General features: G+C 49.8%; 1 protein-coding gene across 1 annotated transcript in view; it reads right to left on the bottom strand.

Moving 5' to 3' along the window:
* Positions 1-19,218, bottom strand: part of MOB3C (MOB kinase activator 3C) — a 30,640-nt gene that overhangs the window by 2,798 nt on the left and 8,624 nt on the right. The window contains exons 2-3 of the mRNA XM_064147606.1: positions 16,344-16,843; positions 3,441-3,643 (exon numbers count right to left, since the gene is read on the bottom strand). Of these exons, the coding sequence (XP_064003676.1) occupies positions 3,441-3,643; positions 16,344-16,761 (621 nt within the window). The 5' untranslated portion in view covers positions 16,762-16,843. The remainder of the gene's footprint in view (positions 1-3,440; positions 3,644-16,343; positions 16,844-19,218) is intronic.

The raw sequence follows: 19,218 nt of genomic DNA, 5'->3' as shown, positions 1-19,218 counted from the left end.
TTAAGGAGCTCAACTAGGAGCTTGCAAATCAAGTACACTGCTGCTGCAAGAAAAATCTGTTTCTCTCTGGCTCATCAGTTTCATGTCTTGTGACTCTGCATGTGCACACAGACCCCATCATGCACTCCAGAGGAAGATTTGCACATTAAAATGTACTCCCAAAACAGATCTGAAGTAGGACTGGTCTGCTGAGAAGGAAGGGTGCAACTCTCAAAAAAAAACCAACTAGGAAAATAGGGTGACCCCTGGGTAAGCCCATAAAAGGCCCTTTAGGAGACAGAAGCTGCAGTCTCAGCTTTTCAGCACTGAGAGCTTTGTTTATGAAATCCATCATGGAAGAAGGGCAAAGGGAGGTCCTCTCTGTAAGGCTAACATGCAAAGTCACTCAAGTGCAGAGCCCTGCCATCAAATGAAAAGCTAATGTTCTGACATAAAAGTCACGTTGCAAACAGGAAGCTTGTAAGGAGAAAGAAGAGGGGGCGAGAAGGCCGTGAACATCCTCTTGCAACAGCAACCAGCCCAACCCACTAGCACAGCACCACGCACAAAACAGCTTTCAAGGGGGTGGGACAACTACTGGACTGTTAAACTGCCTGTGAATTCCTCATACTGGCCCCAAACATCCAAAGCATTCATCACACTGGAAATCCCCACAGCTCTGCCTCAGTATATAACCAGCTGGACCTCTGCCAATGCTGCTGCCCTTGTCAAAGAAGCAAGTGCACAGCTTCTCTCTGCCCCCACATTTCTCCACTTGCTGAGAGGGTGAATCATAGCCTTTCACAGGCTCTGCCTCTACACAGTGTCTAGTTCGTTCTCTGCTCCCAAGGTTTGCTGACAAGAAATCACGTCACAAAGAAGATTGACAAAAGGGAAACTGAGGCAGTAGAGGGAGATTCAGCTAGAGACAGTCTTGGAAACCAAGAAACTCCTTAATCCCACAGCCTCTGTAATTTTTCTAAGGTATTTGGGCCTAGCAGGACACTTTCTGGATGGGGAGGTGCTGTTTATTTTCTTACTCCTAAATCTGAATACTGAGTCTCCTCAGTAGAAAGCCCACATCTGGAAAGCTTTAACCATAATACAGCACTCAACTTACTGTCCTGCTCCAGATGTGCTCCCTCCACATGCTTGTTGGCCTTCCATAATCACATGCAGGGAACAGGCACCTCTCCAGGCAGGAGTCTCCTCTGCCATGGGATTAATGTAAACTACCTCTGGCAATCAAAATGCAAAGTTAGGACAGCTGTGTGGGGCTCATGAGGCAGTCAGAGGGACTGCCCTCTCAAGGGCGGTTCACCTCATCCCTACTGAGAGATTATCAGCTCTCCACAAACCTTGACAACTTGTAAAAACCAAATCTTGCAGTCTTAGACTAACATGAAAGCAGACGAAGCTCACTGTCCTTGCTTAAGTGTCAACCCAGCTGATGAATCCTTCAGGGCTTAAAACCACTTAGGAGCAGAGCAACAGCTATGGCGCAGCACAATGAGAAAAGGAATGAGCAAAGCAAGTCACTGATTATCTGCCTTGAGCTGGGGAGAGTAATTAGTCACAGGAAAGTGCACTGATCTTAAGTGTGAAGTGCTGCAGAGGTTGGACATTACTGCTGGTTCACTTTCACACCTGTTGCTGAAAAAAAGCTTCATGAACAGCAGGCTCCCTGCATGCTCCACATCACAGTGAACTGGAGGCTCAGTGGAAAGACCCTGGGATGTGCATGAGGAAGCTTCCTACTCTTACTTTCCCTGCTTGCAGCAGAGAGAAATGCTGTTGGAAGCTACCTAATCCACTCAGACTTTGGGACTGATGGCAGTGCCAAGCTGCAACCTCTCTGTGGTAACAGCATGGCCAGAAAGGACCACTTTATTCAGCTATTCATAAGCTGTTGCAACTTGTCCTTACTTCCTCAACTCAGCTTTGCATCCTAGGCACAGCTGTCCTCTGGTTGCTGGACATTCTTATACACACCTGAGGGAAGGAGGTCTTCTATGAGGCTAGATTTGCTTGGGGCTTGGATGCCAGGCCATGAGCAAATCAAGAAATGAGACACAAATAGGCCTGTGGTAAGTGTGCCTTATTTCCTTGTAGTGTAACCATGCTTACATCACACAGGAAAATCTGCTCATTTTAGATTCATCCAGACCCATAAATCATCTCATGTTGCATGTGAATCACTGGCACTGAAAGCCTATTTAGCAATGTCAGCCTGTGCTTTGGCTGTGAGGTGATAATGATTGACTGATGTTTGCTGGTGCAAGAGGAGATGACACCATTAGGAGCTGTATATCAGTACTAAAGGAGTTTGTCATGTGGAGCAGTGTTGAGAAAGACTAACAGAGGACAAAAATGACACTGAGCTGCCATTTTCTGGAGTTGAGGACCATCGTGGTAATGTAGGTCACAATCAAACTCTACGAAGTAATTAACGTAGATGCTCTTGTCACTCAAGTCTTCCCTGGTTAGATCATCTTCTTTCCATCCCCCAAAATCACAGATGGGCAGCAAACTGACACAAATGGAAACAGAGAAGGAGTAAAACTCTCAACATTTAAGGGCAGGGGAACCCTCCCATCTGCCCCCAGATACTCATTCTGGGACACTTCCCAGCTTTTTTGGAGGTGAAATCCTCTTGGCCTTTCCTGGTTCTCTGCTGCTGGGTATGTCCTTTTCTGCAACCCAGCCCCTATCACAGTGTGCTGACTACTCGGTTATTGATCCTTCTGCCCATTGCAGCATGCCCTGCCTAGGTCAGGCCACACTCAACCCTGCCTGTGACACACTTACTTCTCTTAACAATAGTAATTATGCACATTTTCTAGTTTATGTGCCTGGGCTGTCTGGCCTCTGCTTCCCAGGGCTGCTGATGTTTTCAAGGCCTCTCACCTTCTGTCTAGCTAATTGCTTCCCAAGGGAATCTGCAGAGAAACTTGGAACTCCAGAGATCTCTCCAGCTTGGCCTCTAGCTGTGGGCTTGCCTCCCCACAGCCTCATTGCAATTCACACTGAGATGTCAAGCAGGGACCTTAGTCCACTAGTAGGAAAACTCAAGACTGTGGAGAGAAGGCTTGGGCTCAGGTCTGACCCCAGAAACCATGTGGACACAACTGGCTGGAAACACTTTGATGTGCAAATTGGATTAGAGAGACCAAAGTAGCACAGAGAGGCAGTGGTCCTGAGGATACCAAAGAGTGATTCATAGACATGGCAGCAGAGGCAAAGTTTAAGAAGAGTTTCCTCAGTGCTGCTGGGAAGTTCCTTCTCAGAGCACTAAGGCTGATAGTTACATGACAGAAGACATAGGTACGTTTCAGGTAGGGTAGTTACCCAGAGGGTAACTACGCTGCTCAGAGACCAGTCCTCACCTGAACCTACCAGTTCTGTGTTCAGCCAACACCATTTTCACCCCCTCCACCTTTCTGTTCCCAGGGCATCCTTACCAAAGGCTCCAGCTCCCGATGGTCAATGAGGCTGAACTCCCTGATGAAGTAGTAAAAGTGCTTGTAGCAGGTGTTGACGTGAGCCTCAGCACCCATGCTGATGATGCTGTCAAAGTGGTGGATGTAGACATGGACAAAGACACGGAAGAGGCGGGTGAGGATCTTAGTGCAAACTTGCTGGAACTGCTTGGGGAAGGGAACACCTGCAAAGCAGAAGCAAGTTTGAAGTCATTTGACCATTTGAAAAACAAACAAACAAACAAACAAACAACAAACCAGCTCACATTTAAATGTCACTGTCACTCTTAACAGGCAGTCAGGGATGGTGAACTCTGCTGGCCAATGTCGAGTGACAGCTGCGCCAGGGCATTGTGCCATCTAGCTCTCCCCACACACTTCCTCATTGCCCAGCTAGCAATTTCACACAGACACAATCTGAAGATCTGGGGAGCTGACCTAGGTGAGAAAATTTCTCATCTGGTGGAGGAGGCCACATCTGTTCATATCTGCCTCTATCCAGAGTAATCTGGCAGAGGATCCTTCTTCTGGCAGAGGATCCTTCTGCCCTCTCCCTGCCTTTCTGCTACAAGCCTGTGCAGGCACGGCGTAAGTCAGAATGCATTTACACAAGTCCATGAACAAAAGTAAACCTCCTCCCAGCAGAAAGATACATTCCCAGGTCCTCCGTATCAAAAGCATGCTTCATACTGTTTTTTTCCCTCCACACATCCTCAAACATCACTTCTGGTGCATCAACAGAAACAAGTAGAATTTCTACCTTTTTACCTCATCCTTATTTCAGACAAATGTCTCATTAAAACAGGAAGAAAACTTCCTGCTTTAATGATGCTTAGGCTGTCATTTCTTTGCAACTGTATGATGCTCCTTCCTGAGATGTCCTCATAGCTTATTCAAGAATGAGACACATTGCTCTGTACTTATAGCCTTGTCTCACACAAGGACATACACTTCTGGAGCCCCCAGCACAAGAAGGACATGGAGCTGTTTGAGCAAGTACAGAGGAGGGCCATGAAGATGTTCAGAGGTCTGCAGCAGCTCTCACGTGAGGACAGGCTATAAGAGTTGGGGCTTTTCAGCCTGGAGAAGAGAAGGCTTTGAGGAGACCTTGGAGTAGCCTTCCAGTATCTGAAGGGGGCCTACAGGAAGGCTGGGGAGGGACTATTTACAAGGTCTTGTAATGACAGGACAAAGAGTAATGGGTTTAAACTGGCAGAGGGGACATTTAGACTAGATGTTAGGAAGAAGCTCTTTGCAGTGAGGGTGGTGAGACACTGGCACAGGTTGCCCAGGGAGGTTGTGGCTGCTCCCTCCCTGGAGGTGTTCAAGGCTAGGTTGGATGAGGTCTTGAGTGACCTGTTCTAGTGGGAGGTGTCCCTGTCTATTGCAGGAGGTTGGAACTGGATGATCTTTGAGGTCCCTTCCAACCTAAACCATTCTATGATTCTGTTCTGTGATTCTGTGATTTCCATCCTTGTCTAAATGCACTACTATCACAGTGAAAATCTCAGAGGTATGGCACAGTAAGTATTAGCAAGCTGAGGGTAAATCTCTAAATTAAACATGGCTTTGAAACCTTGAATAAGGTGTTTTGTTTTTTTGTTGAGAAAAGGAAAATAAAACAACTTAAATTTGTTTCCCTGAAGCTTCTTCCTCTCCCCTGAGCAATTCAATGCAAATCTGCAGAGAACAAAATCAAAAGCTCCCTTCCCACAGTTGTATCAGCCTCCTCCCTTAGCCTCTTATTAATGCAGCACCTAACCTCTTCAAAGTCTTCCCAAATAACCTCTGCTCAGCCATGCACAGTTCACACACTTTGCACTGTGGAGAGCACCAGCAAACCTCCTCACTAAAATAAAAATGGTAATTTTATCTTTGAATCTTTCTCAGCAGCCTCACCAGGAAATTAAAACTGTTTCTTCTTCCCCAAAGGCTCCTGGCAGCTTTGTTTCCCAGCAGCAGCAGCAGCAGCAGCAGCGCCGCGCTTCTCTCCTCCATGGGTGGCAATGCAGAGGATCTCTCCTTCCAACATCATGCATGGACCCTGCTTTCACCAGTGGGTGCTGGGTTCAGCATTACAGCACTTGTAACAGAAAAGGATCTTTGGTCTAAAATGAGTCACTCTCAGCTCAGCACAGTCCCATTTTGCTCCATGCGCAGCGCTGGGTGCAGCGGGCAGAGCAGAAGCATTTGTGCCAGTGCCACAGCAGATGTCCCAACCACCAGCTGGAGGAGAACACAGAGCTCACCTCAGCGTCACATGAACAGAGAGAGGAAGTGTAGAGACTGAGTCACAGCAGCTGTTCTGCACAACCACGAGCAAGCCTCAGCCCCAGGGCTGCTCCCACAGCAGGGACCTTGGCATGACCTGTTTGGCTGCCAGCTCGAACAGATCCTATGAGGACTTCCTGGGAAAGGTGTTAGCATCTGGCAAAGTACAACCAGGCCTTCCCCATGTCAGCAGCTTAGAGCTGGTATGGGAGAGCTGCTTCTGCTTTCCACCTTTGACAGGGATCACAGGATGTTAGGGGTTGGAAAACACCCAAAGAGATCATCGAGTCAAACCCCCCCTGTCAGAGCAGGGCCATACAGTTTTGCTCAGGTCACAGAGGAGCGCGGCCAGACAGGCCTTGAAAGTCTCCAGAGAAGGAGACTCCACAACCTCTCTGGGGAGGAACTGACCCCCCGCTCCTGACCCCCAGCCCTCAGATATTTAGAACCGTTTATTAAATCCCCTCTTAGTCTTTTCTTCTCCAGACTAAAACCCCCCAGCTCCCTCAGCCTCTCCTCAAAAGGCATATCTTTGCCTGTCAGTCTGATATGGGCAGGGATCAGGCAGAGGTCTCCAGGTTTCCCCACAGCTGGGAAGGACACAGTGCTATATCAAGGTCTTCATTTCATTTTGTTTTACTTTTTTGCACTGGATGAGAATTTGCTGAGCAAATAAAAGCCTTAATGACCCATCTGGGTAGTCAGACATGCCATTAGGGTGGCCCCTGCAGACCAGCTTTGAAGAACTATCAAGAAACATGTTTTTTAATAAAGAAAACCTCATCACAGCCAGTAATTTCTGAAGAGTGCATATTGCTGGGTCCTGGCTGGGGAGTACACACTGTTATGAGCAGTCTGTCTCCCTGGGACCACAGATTGGCAGTCACTGCCAGGACCTCAGCAAAGTGTCTGCAGGAAGACAGCAGTGTGCTTGTTGCCTCCAGTTTGTCATCTGTTGCACTTGTCTGGTGCATTCTCTGATCAGAGCAGGTAAGAAGGAAGAAATCAGACCTGACCACCACCAGTAGTTTATCACTACACTGCAAGAGTGATAGCAAAGGAAAGCAGCAAACCTCAACCCAGTCCTGAAGTGAGAAATAAATAAGATCAGACAGTGAGTAACAGATCAAAAGGATCTCAGCCCCCTGAGGCTGGTAGCACCTACAGTGCAGACAGTGCTGCTGGATGAGTCGCCTTTGGAGCTGGCGGATGGCAACAAGTGGCTTTCCACCACATTTGTCCTATAAAAAGGATTACCCAGGAACTGTCTTGACCTATAAATTAGTTACAAGCAAGTCTTCATGGACATGCTGGCAGCTTGAAGACTTAGAGGGGAGGCACCTCCAGCTACATCATAGGTTCTCCAAAAGCAGCTTTTACATCAGAGAATAGATATAGCATATATCCTAGAACAGTTTGGGTCACAGGCTCACAGGGTGTCAGGGGTTGGAAAGGACCCAAAGAGATCATTGAGTCCAACCCCCTTGCCACAGCAGGACCATACAATCTAGCTCAGGTCACACAGGAACACATCCAGACAGGCCTTGAAAGTCTCCAGAGAAGGAGACTCCACAACCTCTCTGGGGAGCCTGTTCAGTGCTCTGTGATCCTTCCAGTCAATAAGTTCCCCCTTGTGTTGAGGTGGAACCTCCTGTGCTGCAGCTTCCATCCATTGCTCCTTGTCCTATCCCAGGGAGCAAGTGAGCAGAGCCTGTCCCCCTTTACCCCCAGCCCCCCCGATATTTATAAACATTTATTTAATCTCCTCTCAATCTTCTCTTCTCCAGACTAAAAAGAAGGGCCCTTTGAAGGTCATTTAGCCCAAATCACCTTGCACTCGACAATTGTGGGATCTGCTGAGCTATACTATAGCTCACGAGGTCTGGAAAGGTAGCAATAATCTGCAAGGACCTACGGATCCCCTTCTGGGCTACCCTGCCGCTGCGGTTCCACACGAACGCAGCAGCAGCAGCAGCTCGCAGGAGGTGAAGCTGCGCTGCTCTGCTTTGTGTCCATCACAAGGTGTCAGTGTATGGCCGTCCCCCCCCGCACGGCCAGCCTGCAGTGGTCTCTGGCTGTCAGTGACGGGCTTGGGCAGCTCACGCCGCACTCTGTCCTGTCGTGACACCACCACCGTGGCCTTTGGGGTCCAGCACAAGCTCTTTCTCCCCCATCACCCCTCTCACTCTCACACCTGTCTCGGGAAGCACAGGCAGCTCCAGTGGCACCAGCGCAGATGTGGAGGTGCTGGAGCTGGTCCACAGGAGGGCAACGAAGCTGGGGAAGGGCATGGGGAGAAAATCTTACAAGGAGTGACTGAGGGAGCTGGGGATGGTTAGTGTGAAAAAGGGGAGGCTGAGGGCACATCTCATTGCTGTCTACAACTACCTGAAGGGACATTGTGGAGAGGCTGCTGCTGGTCTCTTCTCACAGGTAGTTGGAGGCAGAACAAGGGGGAATGGCCTCAAGCTGAGAGAGATTTTTTGCTAACAGGACATAAAATAATAAACATGAGCAACCCGTGCTGGGAAGTGTCCTTGAGTCCATCTTGCAACCTAAGATAGCAGGTGCTGGGTAGCACCCCCCACATGCAGCAGCAGGGGGTGCAGTGCCAGCTGCTAACCTAGGGGGCTAGGTTAGCCAGCCTAGGGGCTGCCCCCCCCCCCCCCCCCCGAATGTTATTGTATGTCACCCTATCCATGCCGTGCTTGTAACCCTGGCCCAACCGGAGCTATTCACATGTGTCAATCCCAAACTAAGTTAGTTGTGCCTGCCTCTGGCAAGACAGCATATAAACCACGGCAGTAAATTGGAGAATGGCCATCTAATCACGTAGGTGACAAAAGAGTCATTCTACCCAGGTGCTCCACCGGCAGTCAGGGACTGGAATGAGCTGCCCAGGGAGGTGGGGGAGTCTCTGCCCCTGGATGTGTTGAAGGATGGTTTGGATGTGGTCCTTACGGCTATAGTTTAAGGTGAATCTTGTAGAGTAGGGTTCTAGGTTTGACTTGGTGATCCTGAGGGGCTTTTCCAACCTTGGTGTTTCTGCGATTCTGCACAAGCCTGGGCCATCTGCTCCTGCCTCCTCTATCCATGCTGCAGCCACTTCTCCACCTCCTATGCCCAGGGCCCTCAATACAGGCTATGGATGCTTGACTGGACTCTACATTTGGTATGGGTGCCTGGGCCAGCTTCACAGGAAGGAAGCAGTGTGGATAGCTGTTAAGCAGGTTGCCTTTGCCAGCAGCAGTTGTGCCTCATTGCTGATCACTTGGAAAGCAGCCCACAGCAGCCCCAGCAGGCACTGGCTGTGCTGGTAAGGAGCTAGAAAGATTCTCTATCCCCTCGATCAGAGCTGAAAGAAAAATAAAGGTTTGCATCTGACCAAGCTAGGAAGAGCAGCAGAAATATATGGCATAAATAAGTCTTGTCCTGGGTCACAGCTGCTAGCACAGCAGATGTGCAGCAGACAATGCATGGGACATCCTCTCCAGTGTGCAAGGGGAACCTGCTCCTCCCTGCAGCCAGCACACACAGCAATGGGAAAGCCCTAGGACAGGGACCTGGGCACCTGCCCTTGCAGGTGTTTGTCTTCACACTGAGCAGCCAGGCCCCAGTATGTTCACATCAGAGCCTGGATGCTAGGAGGGGTCACCATGACAGAAAGTGGGGAGCAGTGGGGCCCATTGCCTAAGCATGAAGAGCAGCAGGCTGCTCCTCTTGTGGTTCCCACCTCCCTGACAGCTTGGGCCAGGTACATCAATGTTGCAGCCAGCAGCACAGAAACTGAATTTGTGGCCACTGTGGCAATAACAGGCACTTAGGAACCAATGGTGGCCCTTGCTTGGGGGACTGCCTCCATCTCTGAGGTGGTAAATGGTGGAATGAGCCAGTAGGACTAGCAGCTTGGTGCAATAAAGGATGATCTGTTGATAGAAGTATAGCAGGCCAGGGCAAAGTCAGAATGAAGTCCTGTGTTTTTGACACATAACTCTGGCACAGTCATGCTTTTCAGGTTTGCTTCCCCCTTCCCAGCCTTACACACATACAGGAACACAGCAGTGCCATCCCAGTGCATCCCACTGATACTGGTCCCAGCTGCCCCAGGGGACGACAGAAAGCCACAAAACCCATCTGGGCTGATTTAAAAGTACTGAAATTATCCTTACATTTAATTCACTGGTTTGCCATCTAGCAGCTTTGAAGAAAGCAGCAGCAATCCACAATCTGGCATGCAGCAGTCGCTCTCTGATTCCACTTTCACGAAGAGTGAGGAGGAGGGACCAGAGGATGTAATGTGAGCTTGCTCAGATGCTATGAAGATTTATACACAAGGTCAGCTCTCCTCCTCCGCTCGTGATCACAGGCATGTGCTATCCAGACGCTGCACACAGACCAGACAGCCACTGGCTAAGAACATCGCCTGCCCCAGGGCAGGAACAGAGCTCCATCCCAGGAGGACTAAGCCTGTATCAGCAATAGTGTGACTAGCAGGACCAGGGAAGTCCTTCCCCTGTACTCAGCACTGGTTAGGCCACACCTTGAGTACTGTGTCCATTTCTGGCCCCCTCAATTAAAGAAAGATGTTGAGGAGCTTGAACGTGTCCAGAGAAGGGCGACAAGGCTGGTGAGGGGGCTGGAGCACAGCCCTGTTGAGGAGAGGCTGAAGGAGATGGGGGTGTTCAGCCTGGAGAAGAGGAGGCTCAGGGGAGACCTTATTGCTCTCTACAACTACCTGAAAGGAGGTTGTAGCCAGGCAGGGGTTGGTCTCTTCTCCCAGACACCCAGTGACAGAGCAAGAGGACACAATCTCAAACTGCACCAGGGCAGGTTTAGGCTGGACTTTAAGAAGAAGGTCTTCACAGAAAGAGTGATTGGCATTGGAATGGGCTGCCTGGGGAGATGGTGGAGTCACCATCCCTGGAGGTGTTTAAGAGGAGGCTGGATGAGGCACTTAGTGACATGGTTTAGTTGATTAGAAGGGTTAGGTGATGGGTTGGACTCGATGATCTTGGAGGTCTTTCCAGCCTGGTTAATTCTGTGATTCTTTGACTGGAGCAGAGCAGCCATGCATGGTAGGGGAAAGAAAAAAGAGAACCTTAGCCATAATCTGAGCAAGAGCAAAAGCTTTAAGCAGAGCAGGTACAATTTCACTCGCTGCAACACAGTCAGGGTGCTGGCAGGCAGCATGACTCACAGCCCTGAAATGAATTAACACCTTCAGTTTATCTTGGATGCTTTGCTTGAAAACCTCAAAATGTGATTTAATACTCTGAAAAAAAAATCTGTTTTCCTCACTCTGTGCTGATTGCTTCAAAACATAAGGAAACCATCTGGGATCATATGTAAAGGAAATGAAAATGAGAGGTAACGAAGTGCCTGCGCTTACGGTAAGGGACTGCAAATGGCTTTTGGATCTCTCCTGCCATCTCTCCCATCCTTAACACTCTTGCTCCAGCCAATTTAATTTTTTCATGATGAATCAGTACTGGGAAACTACTTTGCTTCTTGGCAATTGTATTTTTCTCCTCTGGAAAAGCAGTAATTCAGTGGATTATGTGATGAATTATTGTTGTTGTTATTATATCTCAATTCCATTTTGGCCACTGTGGTGTTCGGTGATTCATTTTTCCCTAAAAATAAGTCTTTAAAGCCCCATTTAAAACTAAAGGCAGCTGCAAGCTGGTTTGGTGTTAATTTTGGACAGAAAAGAGACAGAAAATAAAAAGACAGATCATATTTAAAACAGCCAACTGAGAGAATGGCAACAATTAACTGAATTCTAAGCATTTTTCTCCTGTTGTTAAGGGGAGAAAAGTATCAGATAATTTCATACCAAGTTTTCTCTGACTTTTACACTTGAATGGTGGGAGCTTGACTTTTGAAAAGCTTTCCAAGAACCATTCCAAGATGTCCTGTGACCGATGCTCTTTAGAGCTGCATTTGGCAGAGAGTGTGAGGTGTTTCCGGCACTGACTCAGGTCCAAACCCTGCGTCTGCGCCGACTTAATAATGGAGAGGTTTCGGCAGCCACAAAGGTGCTGATGCAGGACATCTGGTCTTGCACAGCCAACACCCTGATGAGGGACTGAGCAGTGCAGATGCCACTGACTTGCTACAGCTCTGGAAAATCTATCCACCCAACCCTGCCCTTCAGCATGCTATTGTCCAGCAGCAGCTCCCTAAACCGAAGCACCATGGGGCAGAAAGATTGCCAGGAGGAAACAGCATTTTCCAGGTGGCCTCTCAATGAAGAAATCTACTGATATAGTTTTACCAGCTGGTAAAAATACACCTGGAAAACCATTTATTCTTCTCCCTGCCTAAGAACAATGCTTATTCTCCATTTAAATGTATTTTCAGGACAGCTGCATTGGTTGGAAGAGTGGAAACGGAGTGCTAGCAGATGCAAACTGATACTGTCTGTCTGGGAAAACTGCTGCTGGATTTATAGCTGTCAGGGTGGCACAGCTCACCTCATGCAGGGATTTGTCTCATCTTGACTGGCAGACACAGTTTTTTTCTCCAGAGGAGGGATTATACAGCAAAGCCTTTAAGTGGAACCGAGCCCTGCAGGTGGATTTCCTTGGGGATAAGGAAGGTGCTGCCTCTCTAGCCTTGTGACAGAACCAGTACAAGCTCTGCATCACACAGCTTGGCTCAATTGAAGGTGTTTGTCACCCAGGTCACTCTGCTTCCCTCTCACCTCTGGCATGGGCTGAAGCAACAGATGTTTTAGTGGTGTAATCAGCCCAGCTCTGCTCCAGTCACTGGAGTTGTCCCTCTAAGGTCTCTGACCATCATGCCAAAGAACCCTGTAAGCCTCCAAGCCAGTGAACTATCTCATCTCATCTCATTTCCAGCTGAGCCACTCACCCCAATAGAAATGATTTCCTCCCTCTGACCCTTGAGATATCTATCCCTTAACTGTAAGGACAACCGTGAGCAAGCCCTGCTGAATCATGTGCTGCTTCAGGTTTTGTGGCTTCTGGATGGAGAAGGATGCTGAGGTTAGCTTCAGGCAACATTAGTAAGTTCAGGGAACATTTGCTGGATCTAAGAAAAGGGAAAAGGAGAAGGAAAAAAAGAGGAAAGTAGAAAGTTTTGTCTGCAGTCAGGTGGCCTGAGCCAGGGAAATCTTTGTGCTGGGATGGCTTTATTGCACGTGGCAAAGAGGGGCCAGAAGGGAAAGCTGAGATGTACACAGCTCAAGAAACACCAGCTGAGACAGTGGTCAGCCTCGCCAGTGGACAAGCAGGAGTGGAACAAATCTTTGTGCTAAATCTCATCTTTGCAGATAATACTGAAGAGCTTCACCATGACTCCAAAGCAAGACATTTATAACTCCCCCCATCACCTCATCAGATTCCTCTCCCTTCTTCAAAACAGCTCACATCTCCCCTGTGTCCTTATGTGCCACTTCAGCACCTTATTCCCCTTGTCCTGGGTCTTTTCCCAAGGTGCTGATCCTTTAGGAGGGAAGCTGAGCATCTCTGCTCACCTGAGCCCTGCAACCCTCCCTGCTGTGCGTTCTCCCAGCCTCTGCCGTCATCCTGCCTGTCGACAAGAAGCCCTTTGGGAATGAGCAGATGTGACATTTCCCTTCAGCCAAACAGCTCCATCTTCTGAAATGCCAGAGCTGCCAAGCAATTACCCGGCACACAATGCAGGCCAGTGAAAGGCAGTTAATTGGGGACACACTGATGACAAAGTGCCACCAGCTCCCTCCTCTGCCTCCCACAACAGCCTTTCAGGCATTTGAAAGTGCGATCTCAGCCTTAGTTCCTTCTTGCACGTGTGAGGTTAGAACCATCAAGACACACCAATGAGAGGGCTGAAGTCACTCAGGGACACAAGGGTCCCTGCAGCAAAAAAAGACTTGGAAAGGGCACCCCGAGAATGGCTTTGGAATTCAAAAAAATGGGTTTGCCCCATGAATGTCCACAGCCAGCCTGGGTCTCAGCCAGAACCCCCGAGCCAAAATCAGAGTGGAAACTAGAGGCACCAGCCAACCCTATCCGTGTCAATATATGTGACATCTTGGAGGAGAAGTGCTAGAAATGGAGTGAAAACCGGCACAACTTGGCCTTTGCACCTCAGAGGGAGGGGTGGGAGAGTGGAGGGTGCTGCAATGTCACCAGCCCTCCCTGGCTGCCAGCTTTCTCTGGTGTTAAGACTCCCTGTAGCCCTGGCTTCCCAGAGCAGTTTGCAATTAGGGTCACATCCCAAACCCCTCCTGGATGGCATGGAATTGAATCAGGGCAATCTCCTTTCTGGGCAAGTGGAATAAATCCATGTCTACAACCCTGTTTCTAATTTCATGCAGGGCTTCTTATTGAAAACAAGGTGTCTCAGAAAGAGGAAGATCTAGCCTGTCCCCTCTAGCTGCTGTTTTGCCTCTTGGCAGCAGTGAGTGTGTGCCCAGCTGCAGCCAGAATCAAAAGCAACTTTGTTGTCCCCAGCACGGCTGCGGTTGCCAGCACAGAGAATCCTGCACCAACGCTTTCAGGCAGCTACACTTCCAGGCTCCTCTGTCCACTGGGGTGTGTGGAATCTACCGAGACAGTGAGATGGTGAACCCCCACAGGCTGACTGCCCGGCATGCCCAAACAGCAACCTGTCTGTCTGTCCTCCAGCATGAGAATCCAGCACTAAGCTACCCAGCCTGCCCCAGACCACCAGCAAGGGGAAGAAGTGATTGCAGGTCTTGGCTTCAGGCGGTGAAGGGAGAGAGCAAGAAGCCTTCTGAGAAAGAAACAAGAAGCTCTACCACCCTTGCCCCGGAAAAAGACAGTGCAACCAGGTCAGACAAGGGAGATAAGGAGGTCACTTCATCCCAGTGGCCAAAATGAATCATTTGGCACAACCAGCCTGCAGATATTGCCTTCCTCCTTACTTGCAGAGAGTTGCAACCCCTTGCAGCCTCCATGGGTTGGAGACTTGCCAAAACAAGACACACAGCTAGATGTTGCAGCACAGTCAGATGGGGCTATGACAGTTAGTAGCTGCCAATAATCTCACAGAGACCATTTTCTTCGATCTTTCCCAGCATATTAATGAAAATCCTGAGCCTGAGCTGCACTGATTTCATTCATCTCTGCCAGCTGTGCTGCTTGGGAAAACAAAAAAGGTCAAGACGACTTGCAAAGGCATGTCTTTCCCTTGTGAAGCACCCTAAATCTTCTTTTACATTCAAGTAGTCTCGAATTTAATCTGCAAAGCAACTGCTTAGAGGCATGACCTGTGGCTCTGACAGTCCCACCAGCCAATGCATCAGCCAGGACCCTTGAATTCAATCTCCTCAAACAACAAGAAAGCAGCTCAGTAGCAGAACTAATACCAACCCTAGCAGCTGGCAAGCACTTCAGGTTAGCAGCAGAAGGGTTAATTTGCAAGCTGCTTGTCTTTGGCAGCTGCTGCAGCCTCCTAAGGCCAAACTTTTTGAAGGGGTGCATTGTACATCCTGGAAATTGGCAGCTGGAAAGGCCAGATCCCAGAGACAGAGATCTCTGCTCAGGCAATGCCTCAGATAAACAGCAAGGTGTGGTTATAGTCACATCAGGGCTGAGATGGAAAGAGGATTAGAAATGAAGTGGCAAGTTGGGATGAGGGTTACACCTTGGGACCATGAATCTACCTGGTCTGTATCAGGAATAGTTTGGCCAGCAGGAGTAGGGAAGCAATCATGCCCCTGTACTCAGCACTGGTGAAGCTGTACCTCAAATACTGTGTTCAGTTTTGGGCCTCACTACAAGAAAGACATTGAAGTGCTGCAGTATGTCCAGAGAAGGGGAACAAAGCTGGTGAAAGGTCTAAGGATCAAGTCTTATGAGAAGCATCTGAGGGAACTGGGATTGTTTAGCCTAGAGAATAGGCTGAGTGAAGACCTTATTGCTCTCTACAACTACCTGAAAGGAGGTCATAATGAGGTGGGACTTAGTTTCTTCTCCCTATAAACTAACAGTAGGACAAGAGGAAACAGCCTCAAATTGTGCCAAGGGAGGTTTAGATTGGATATGTTGAAAAAAAATCTTTACTGAAAGCATGACCAGGCATTGGAACAGGCTGCTCAGGGAGGTGGTGGAGTCACCATCCCTGGAGGTGTTCAGAAGATGTCTAGACATGGCACTTCAGGACATGGTCTAGCAGCCAGGGTAGTGTTGGGTTGATGGTTGGACTCGATGATCTTAGAGGTCTTTTCCAATGTTAATGATTCTATGATTCCATGAAATTGAGTTGGTCAGTGAAGAGAAGAGTGAGCTGTAGGGATATGATGACCATTTCTAACCAGCCCTGTGTTTCAACTCCTTGAGGAAGGGCAGTGAAGCTGATGACCTACTGGCCCTCGATTCTCACAAGTACAGAATACTTGGAAAAGTATTCAAGCACAGAAAAGGACAGCACTGTTTTCCATGTCCCTTAAGAGCAGGGTGAGACAAGTTTGCAGCACAGCTATGGAGGACAGACATTGAGGAGCACGTGGAATGGAAAAAGCCACAACCCTTGGGATTGCAAAGTTCAGCAATACCAACCCTAAGGTTGATGCACCAGCAGCTTGGGATCCTGCACTGGTTACAACCCCAGACACCTTGTGAAGAACCAGAGCACACTCACCAATCCTTGTGGGGAAGATGTCCTCATTGTTAATGAGCATCTCAATCCAGTCCATCAGCATACACATGTACTTGGGAGCTGACAGCTTGGTTGGCTTCTTATATTTGTTATCGTCCTGCCACCGGTACTCGTACTTGAGTCCACCAGACATGATGGGGCAGCTCTTTTCCGTGCAGTACTCTGACATGGTGCCATAGATGAGGTTGATGCGATTGAAGAAGTCCACCACATGCACTGCAATCCAGTCATTGATGCTCTCACCAGGAGGCAGCTGCACCACTGCTTTCAGGTCCAGCCCAGACTTGAGAGAGGCCTGGGCTTTCTTGTACAGCTCAAAGCGCTGGGTGCCCGGCTCAAACTTCTTGCGGGGGCGAAACGTTTTGTCTTTGTTGAAGACTTGCTTGAGACACAAAGCCATGGCAGGCACTGGCAGCCAGGGTGAGGGCAGAAGCTTGGTGCAATGTGAGATCCAAGGCTGAAGCCTTCAGGGGTGGAGGTTTCTGGGAGGAGAGAAATCAGAGAATCATAGAATGTCAGGGGCTGGAAGGGACCTCAAAAGTTCATCTGGTTCAGCCTCCCTGCCGGAGCAGGATCACCTAGAGCAGATCACACTGGAACACATCCAGATGGTTCTTGAATATCTCCAGAGAGGGAGACTCCACAACCTCCCTGGGCAGCCTGTTCCAGTGCTCTGTCACCCTCACAGGATAAAAATTCTTCCTCAGGTTCACATGGAACCTCCTATGCCTCAACTCCCACCCACTGCCCCTCGTCCTGTCACTGGGCATCACTGAGAAGAGGCTGGCTCCATCCTCCTGGCACATAGGTGAGTTTGCACAAGGATGCTGGCTGGCCCCACTGCTCTCACAGCACATCATTTGAGGTGAGCTCCTGGTCCCTCCACACCCACTAGGGTGACCTGGAGCTTCCACATGACACAGCAGCTCCTGGCACTGAGAAGAGTGAGCACTGCCACACATGCTCGATGGCAAACAAAGGCCTTCCTCCCTCCCTGAGTATGCAAGGAGCTCACTGGGCTTTGGGAAGCCTCCTACCTCCAAGGCTTTTATCATAGAATCAAAGAATGGTCTGGGCCAGAAGGGACCTCTAGAGGTCATCTAGTCTGCCCCACCCTGCAGTCAGCAGGGACATCCCCACTAGCCCAGGTCGCCCAGAGCCCTGTCAAGCCTCACCTTCAATGTCTCCAGGGAAGGAGCCTCAACCACCTCTGGGCAACCTGTTCCAGTGCTCCACCACCCTCATAGTAAAGAACTTGTTCCTAACATCCCACCTAAATCTGCTCTTCTCAAGCTTGAACCCATTGCCCTTCATCCCGTCACTGCAGGCCTCTGTAAAGAGCTTCTCTCCATCCTTCCTGTAGGCCTCCTTCAGGTACTGGAGGCTGCAATGAGATCCCTGCGGAGCCTCCTCCTCTCCAGACTGAACAACCCCAGCTTCCCAGCCTGGCCTCACAGCAGAGGTGCCCCAACCTTCTGATCATTATCGTGGCCCTCCTCTGGACCTGCTCCATGAAGTCCATGTCCTTCCTATAATGAGGGCTCCAGAACTGGACACAGTACTCCAGGTGAGGTCTCACTAGAGCAAAGTGGCAGAATCCCCTCTCTGGCTCTGCTGGCCACACTTCTTTTGATGCAGCCCAGATATGATTTGCCTTTTGGGCTGCAAGCTCACACTGTCTGCTCATGTCAAGCTTCTTGGCCACCAGCACCCCCGAGTTCCTTTCCACTGGGCTGCTCTCTAACACCTCATCCTCCAGCCTGTACTGATAGTGAGGTGAGAATTGTTCCATCCCAGGTGCAGGACTCTGCACTTGCTCTTGTTAAACTCCATGAGGTTCACCTGGGCCCACCTCTCCAGCCTGTTCAGGTCCCTCCGGGTGACCTCCCCTCCCTCTGGTGTGTCGACATGAGGAGAGGCTGAGGGAGCTGGGATTGTTTAGCCTGGAGAAGAGGAGGCTCAGGGGAGACCTTATTGCTGTCTACAACTACCTGAGGGGTGGTTGTGGCCAGGGGGAGGTTGCTCTCTTCTCTCAGGTGGCCAGCACCAGAACGAGAGGACACAGCCTCAGGCTGCGCCAGGGGAAATTTGGAGGTGAGGAGAAAGTTCTTCACTGAGAGAGTCATTGGACACTGGAATGGGCTGCCCAGGGAGGTGGTGGAGTCGCCGTCCCTGGGGCTGTTCAAGGCAGGATTGGACGTGGCACTTGGTGCCATGGTCTAGCCTTGAGCTCTGTGGTAAAGGGTTGGACTTGATGATCTGTGAGGTCTCTTCCAACCTTGGTGATACTGTGATACTGTGACACCACCGCAGTTTGGTGTCATCTGCAGACTTGCTGATGGTGCCCTCGATCCCACTGTCTATGCTAAATAGCAGAGGTCCCAGCACATCCCCCTGAGGGACACCACTTGTCACTGCTTTCCGTCTGGACTTTGAGCCACTGAGCACCATCCCCTGGATGTGATCATCCAGCCAATTCCTTATATCCACTGAGCAGTCCACCCATCAAATCCACATCTCTCCAATCTGGCGAGCAGGATGTTGTGGGGGACTGTGCCAAGGGCCTTCATGAAGAAGTCCTGCACAAAATGAGACCCAGCAGAGCTCAGCAGCCCAGGCAGTCCCAGCCTGGTGACCGTTTATTCCTGCTGGCAAAGGGGAAGTGCCTCGTTCCCAGGGATTTCTCGGCGCAAATAACCCTCGACCCTGCCGCGTCGGCTGGCGAGCGGTGCCAGAGGCACTGCGCTGCGACCGCAGCTGCCTGCCGGTTCACACAGTCTCAGTGCCGACCGAGATCAATGGGGAAAGGGGGTGGGGGGGGGAGAGGAGAGGCGATTATTTCTGTTGTTCTGCGCCG

This window comes from Pogoniulus pusillus, chromosome 8 (assembly GCF_015220805.1).
Source record: "Pogoniulus pusillus isolate bPogPus1 chromosome 8, bPogPus1.pri, whole genome shotgun sequence".
Lineage (NCBI taxonomy): Eukaryota > Metazoa > Chordata > Aves > Piciformes > Lybiidae > Pogoniulus > Pogoniulus pusillus.
This window is presented reverse-complemented; position numbering and strand designations above follow the sequence as displayed.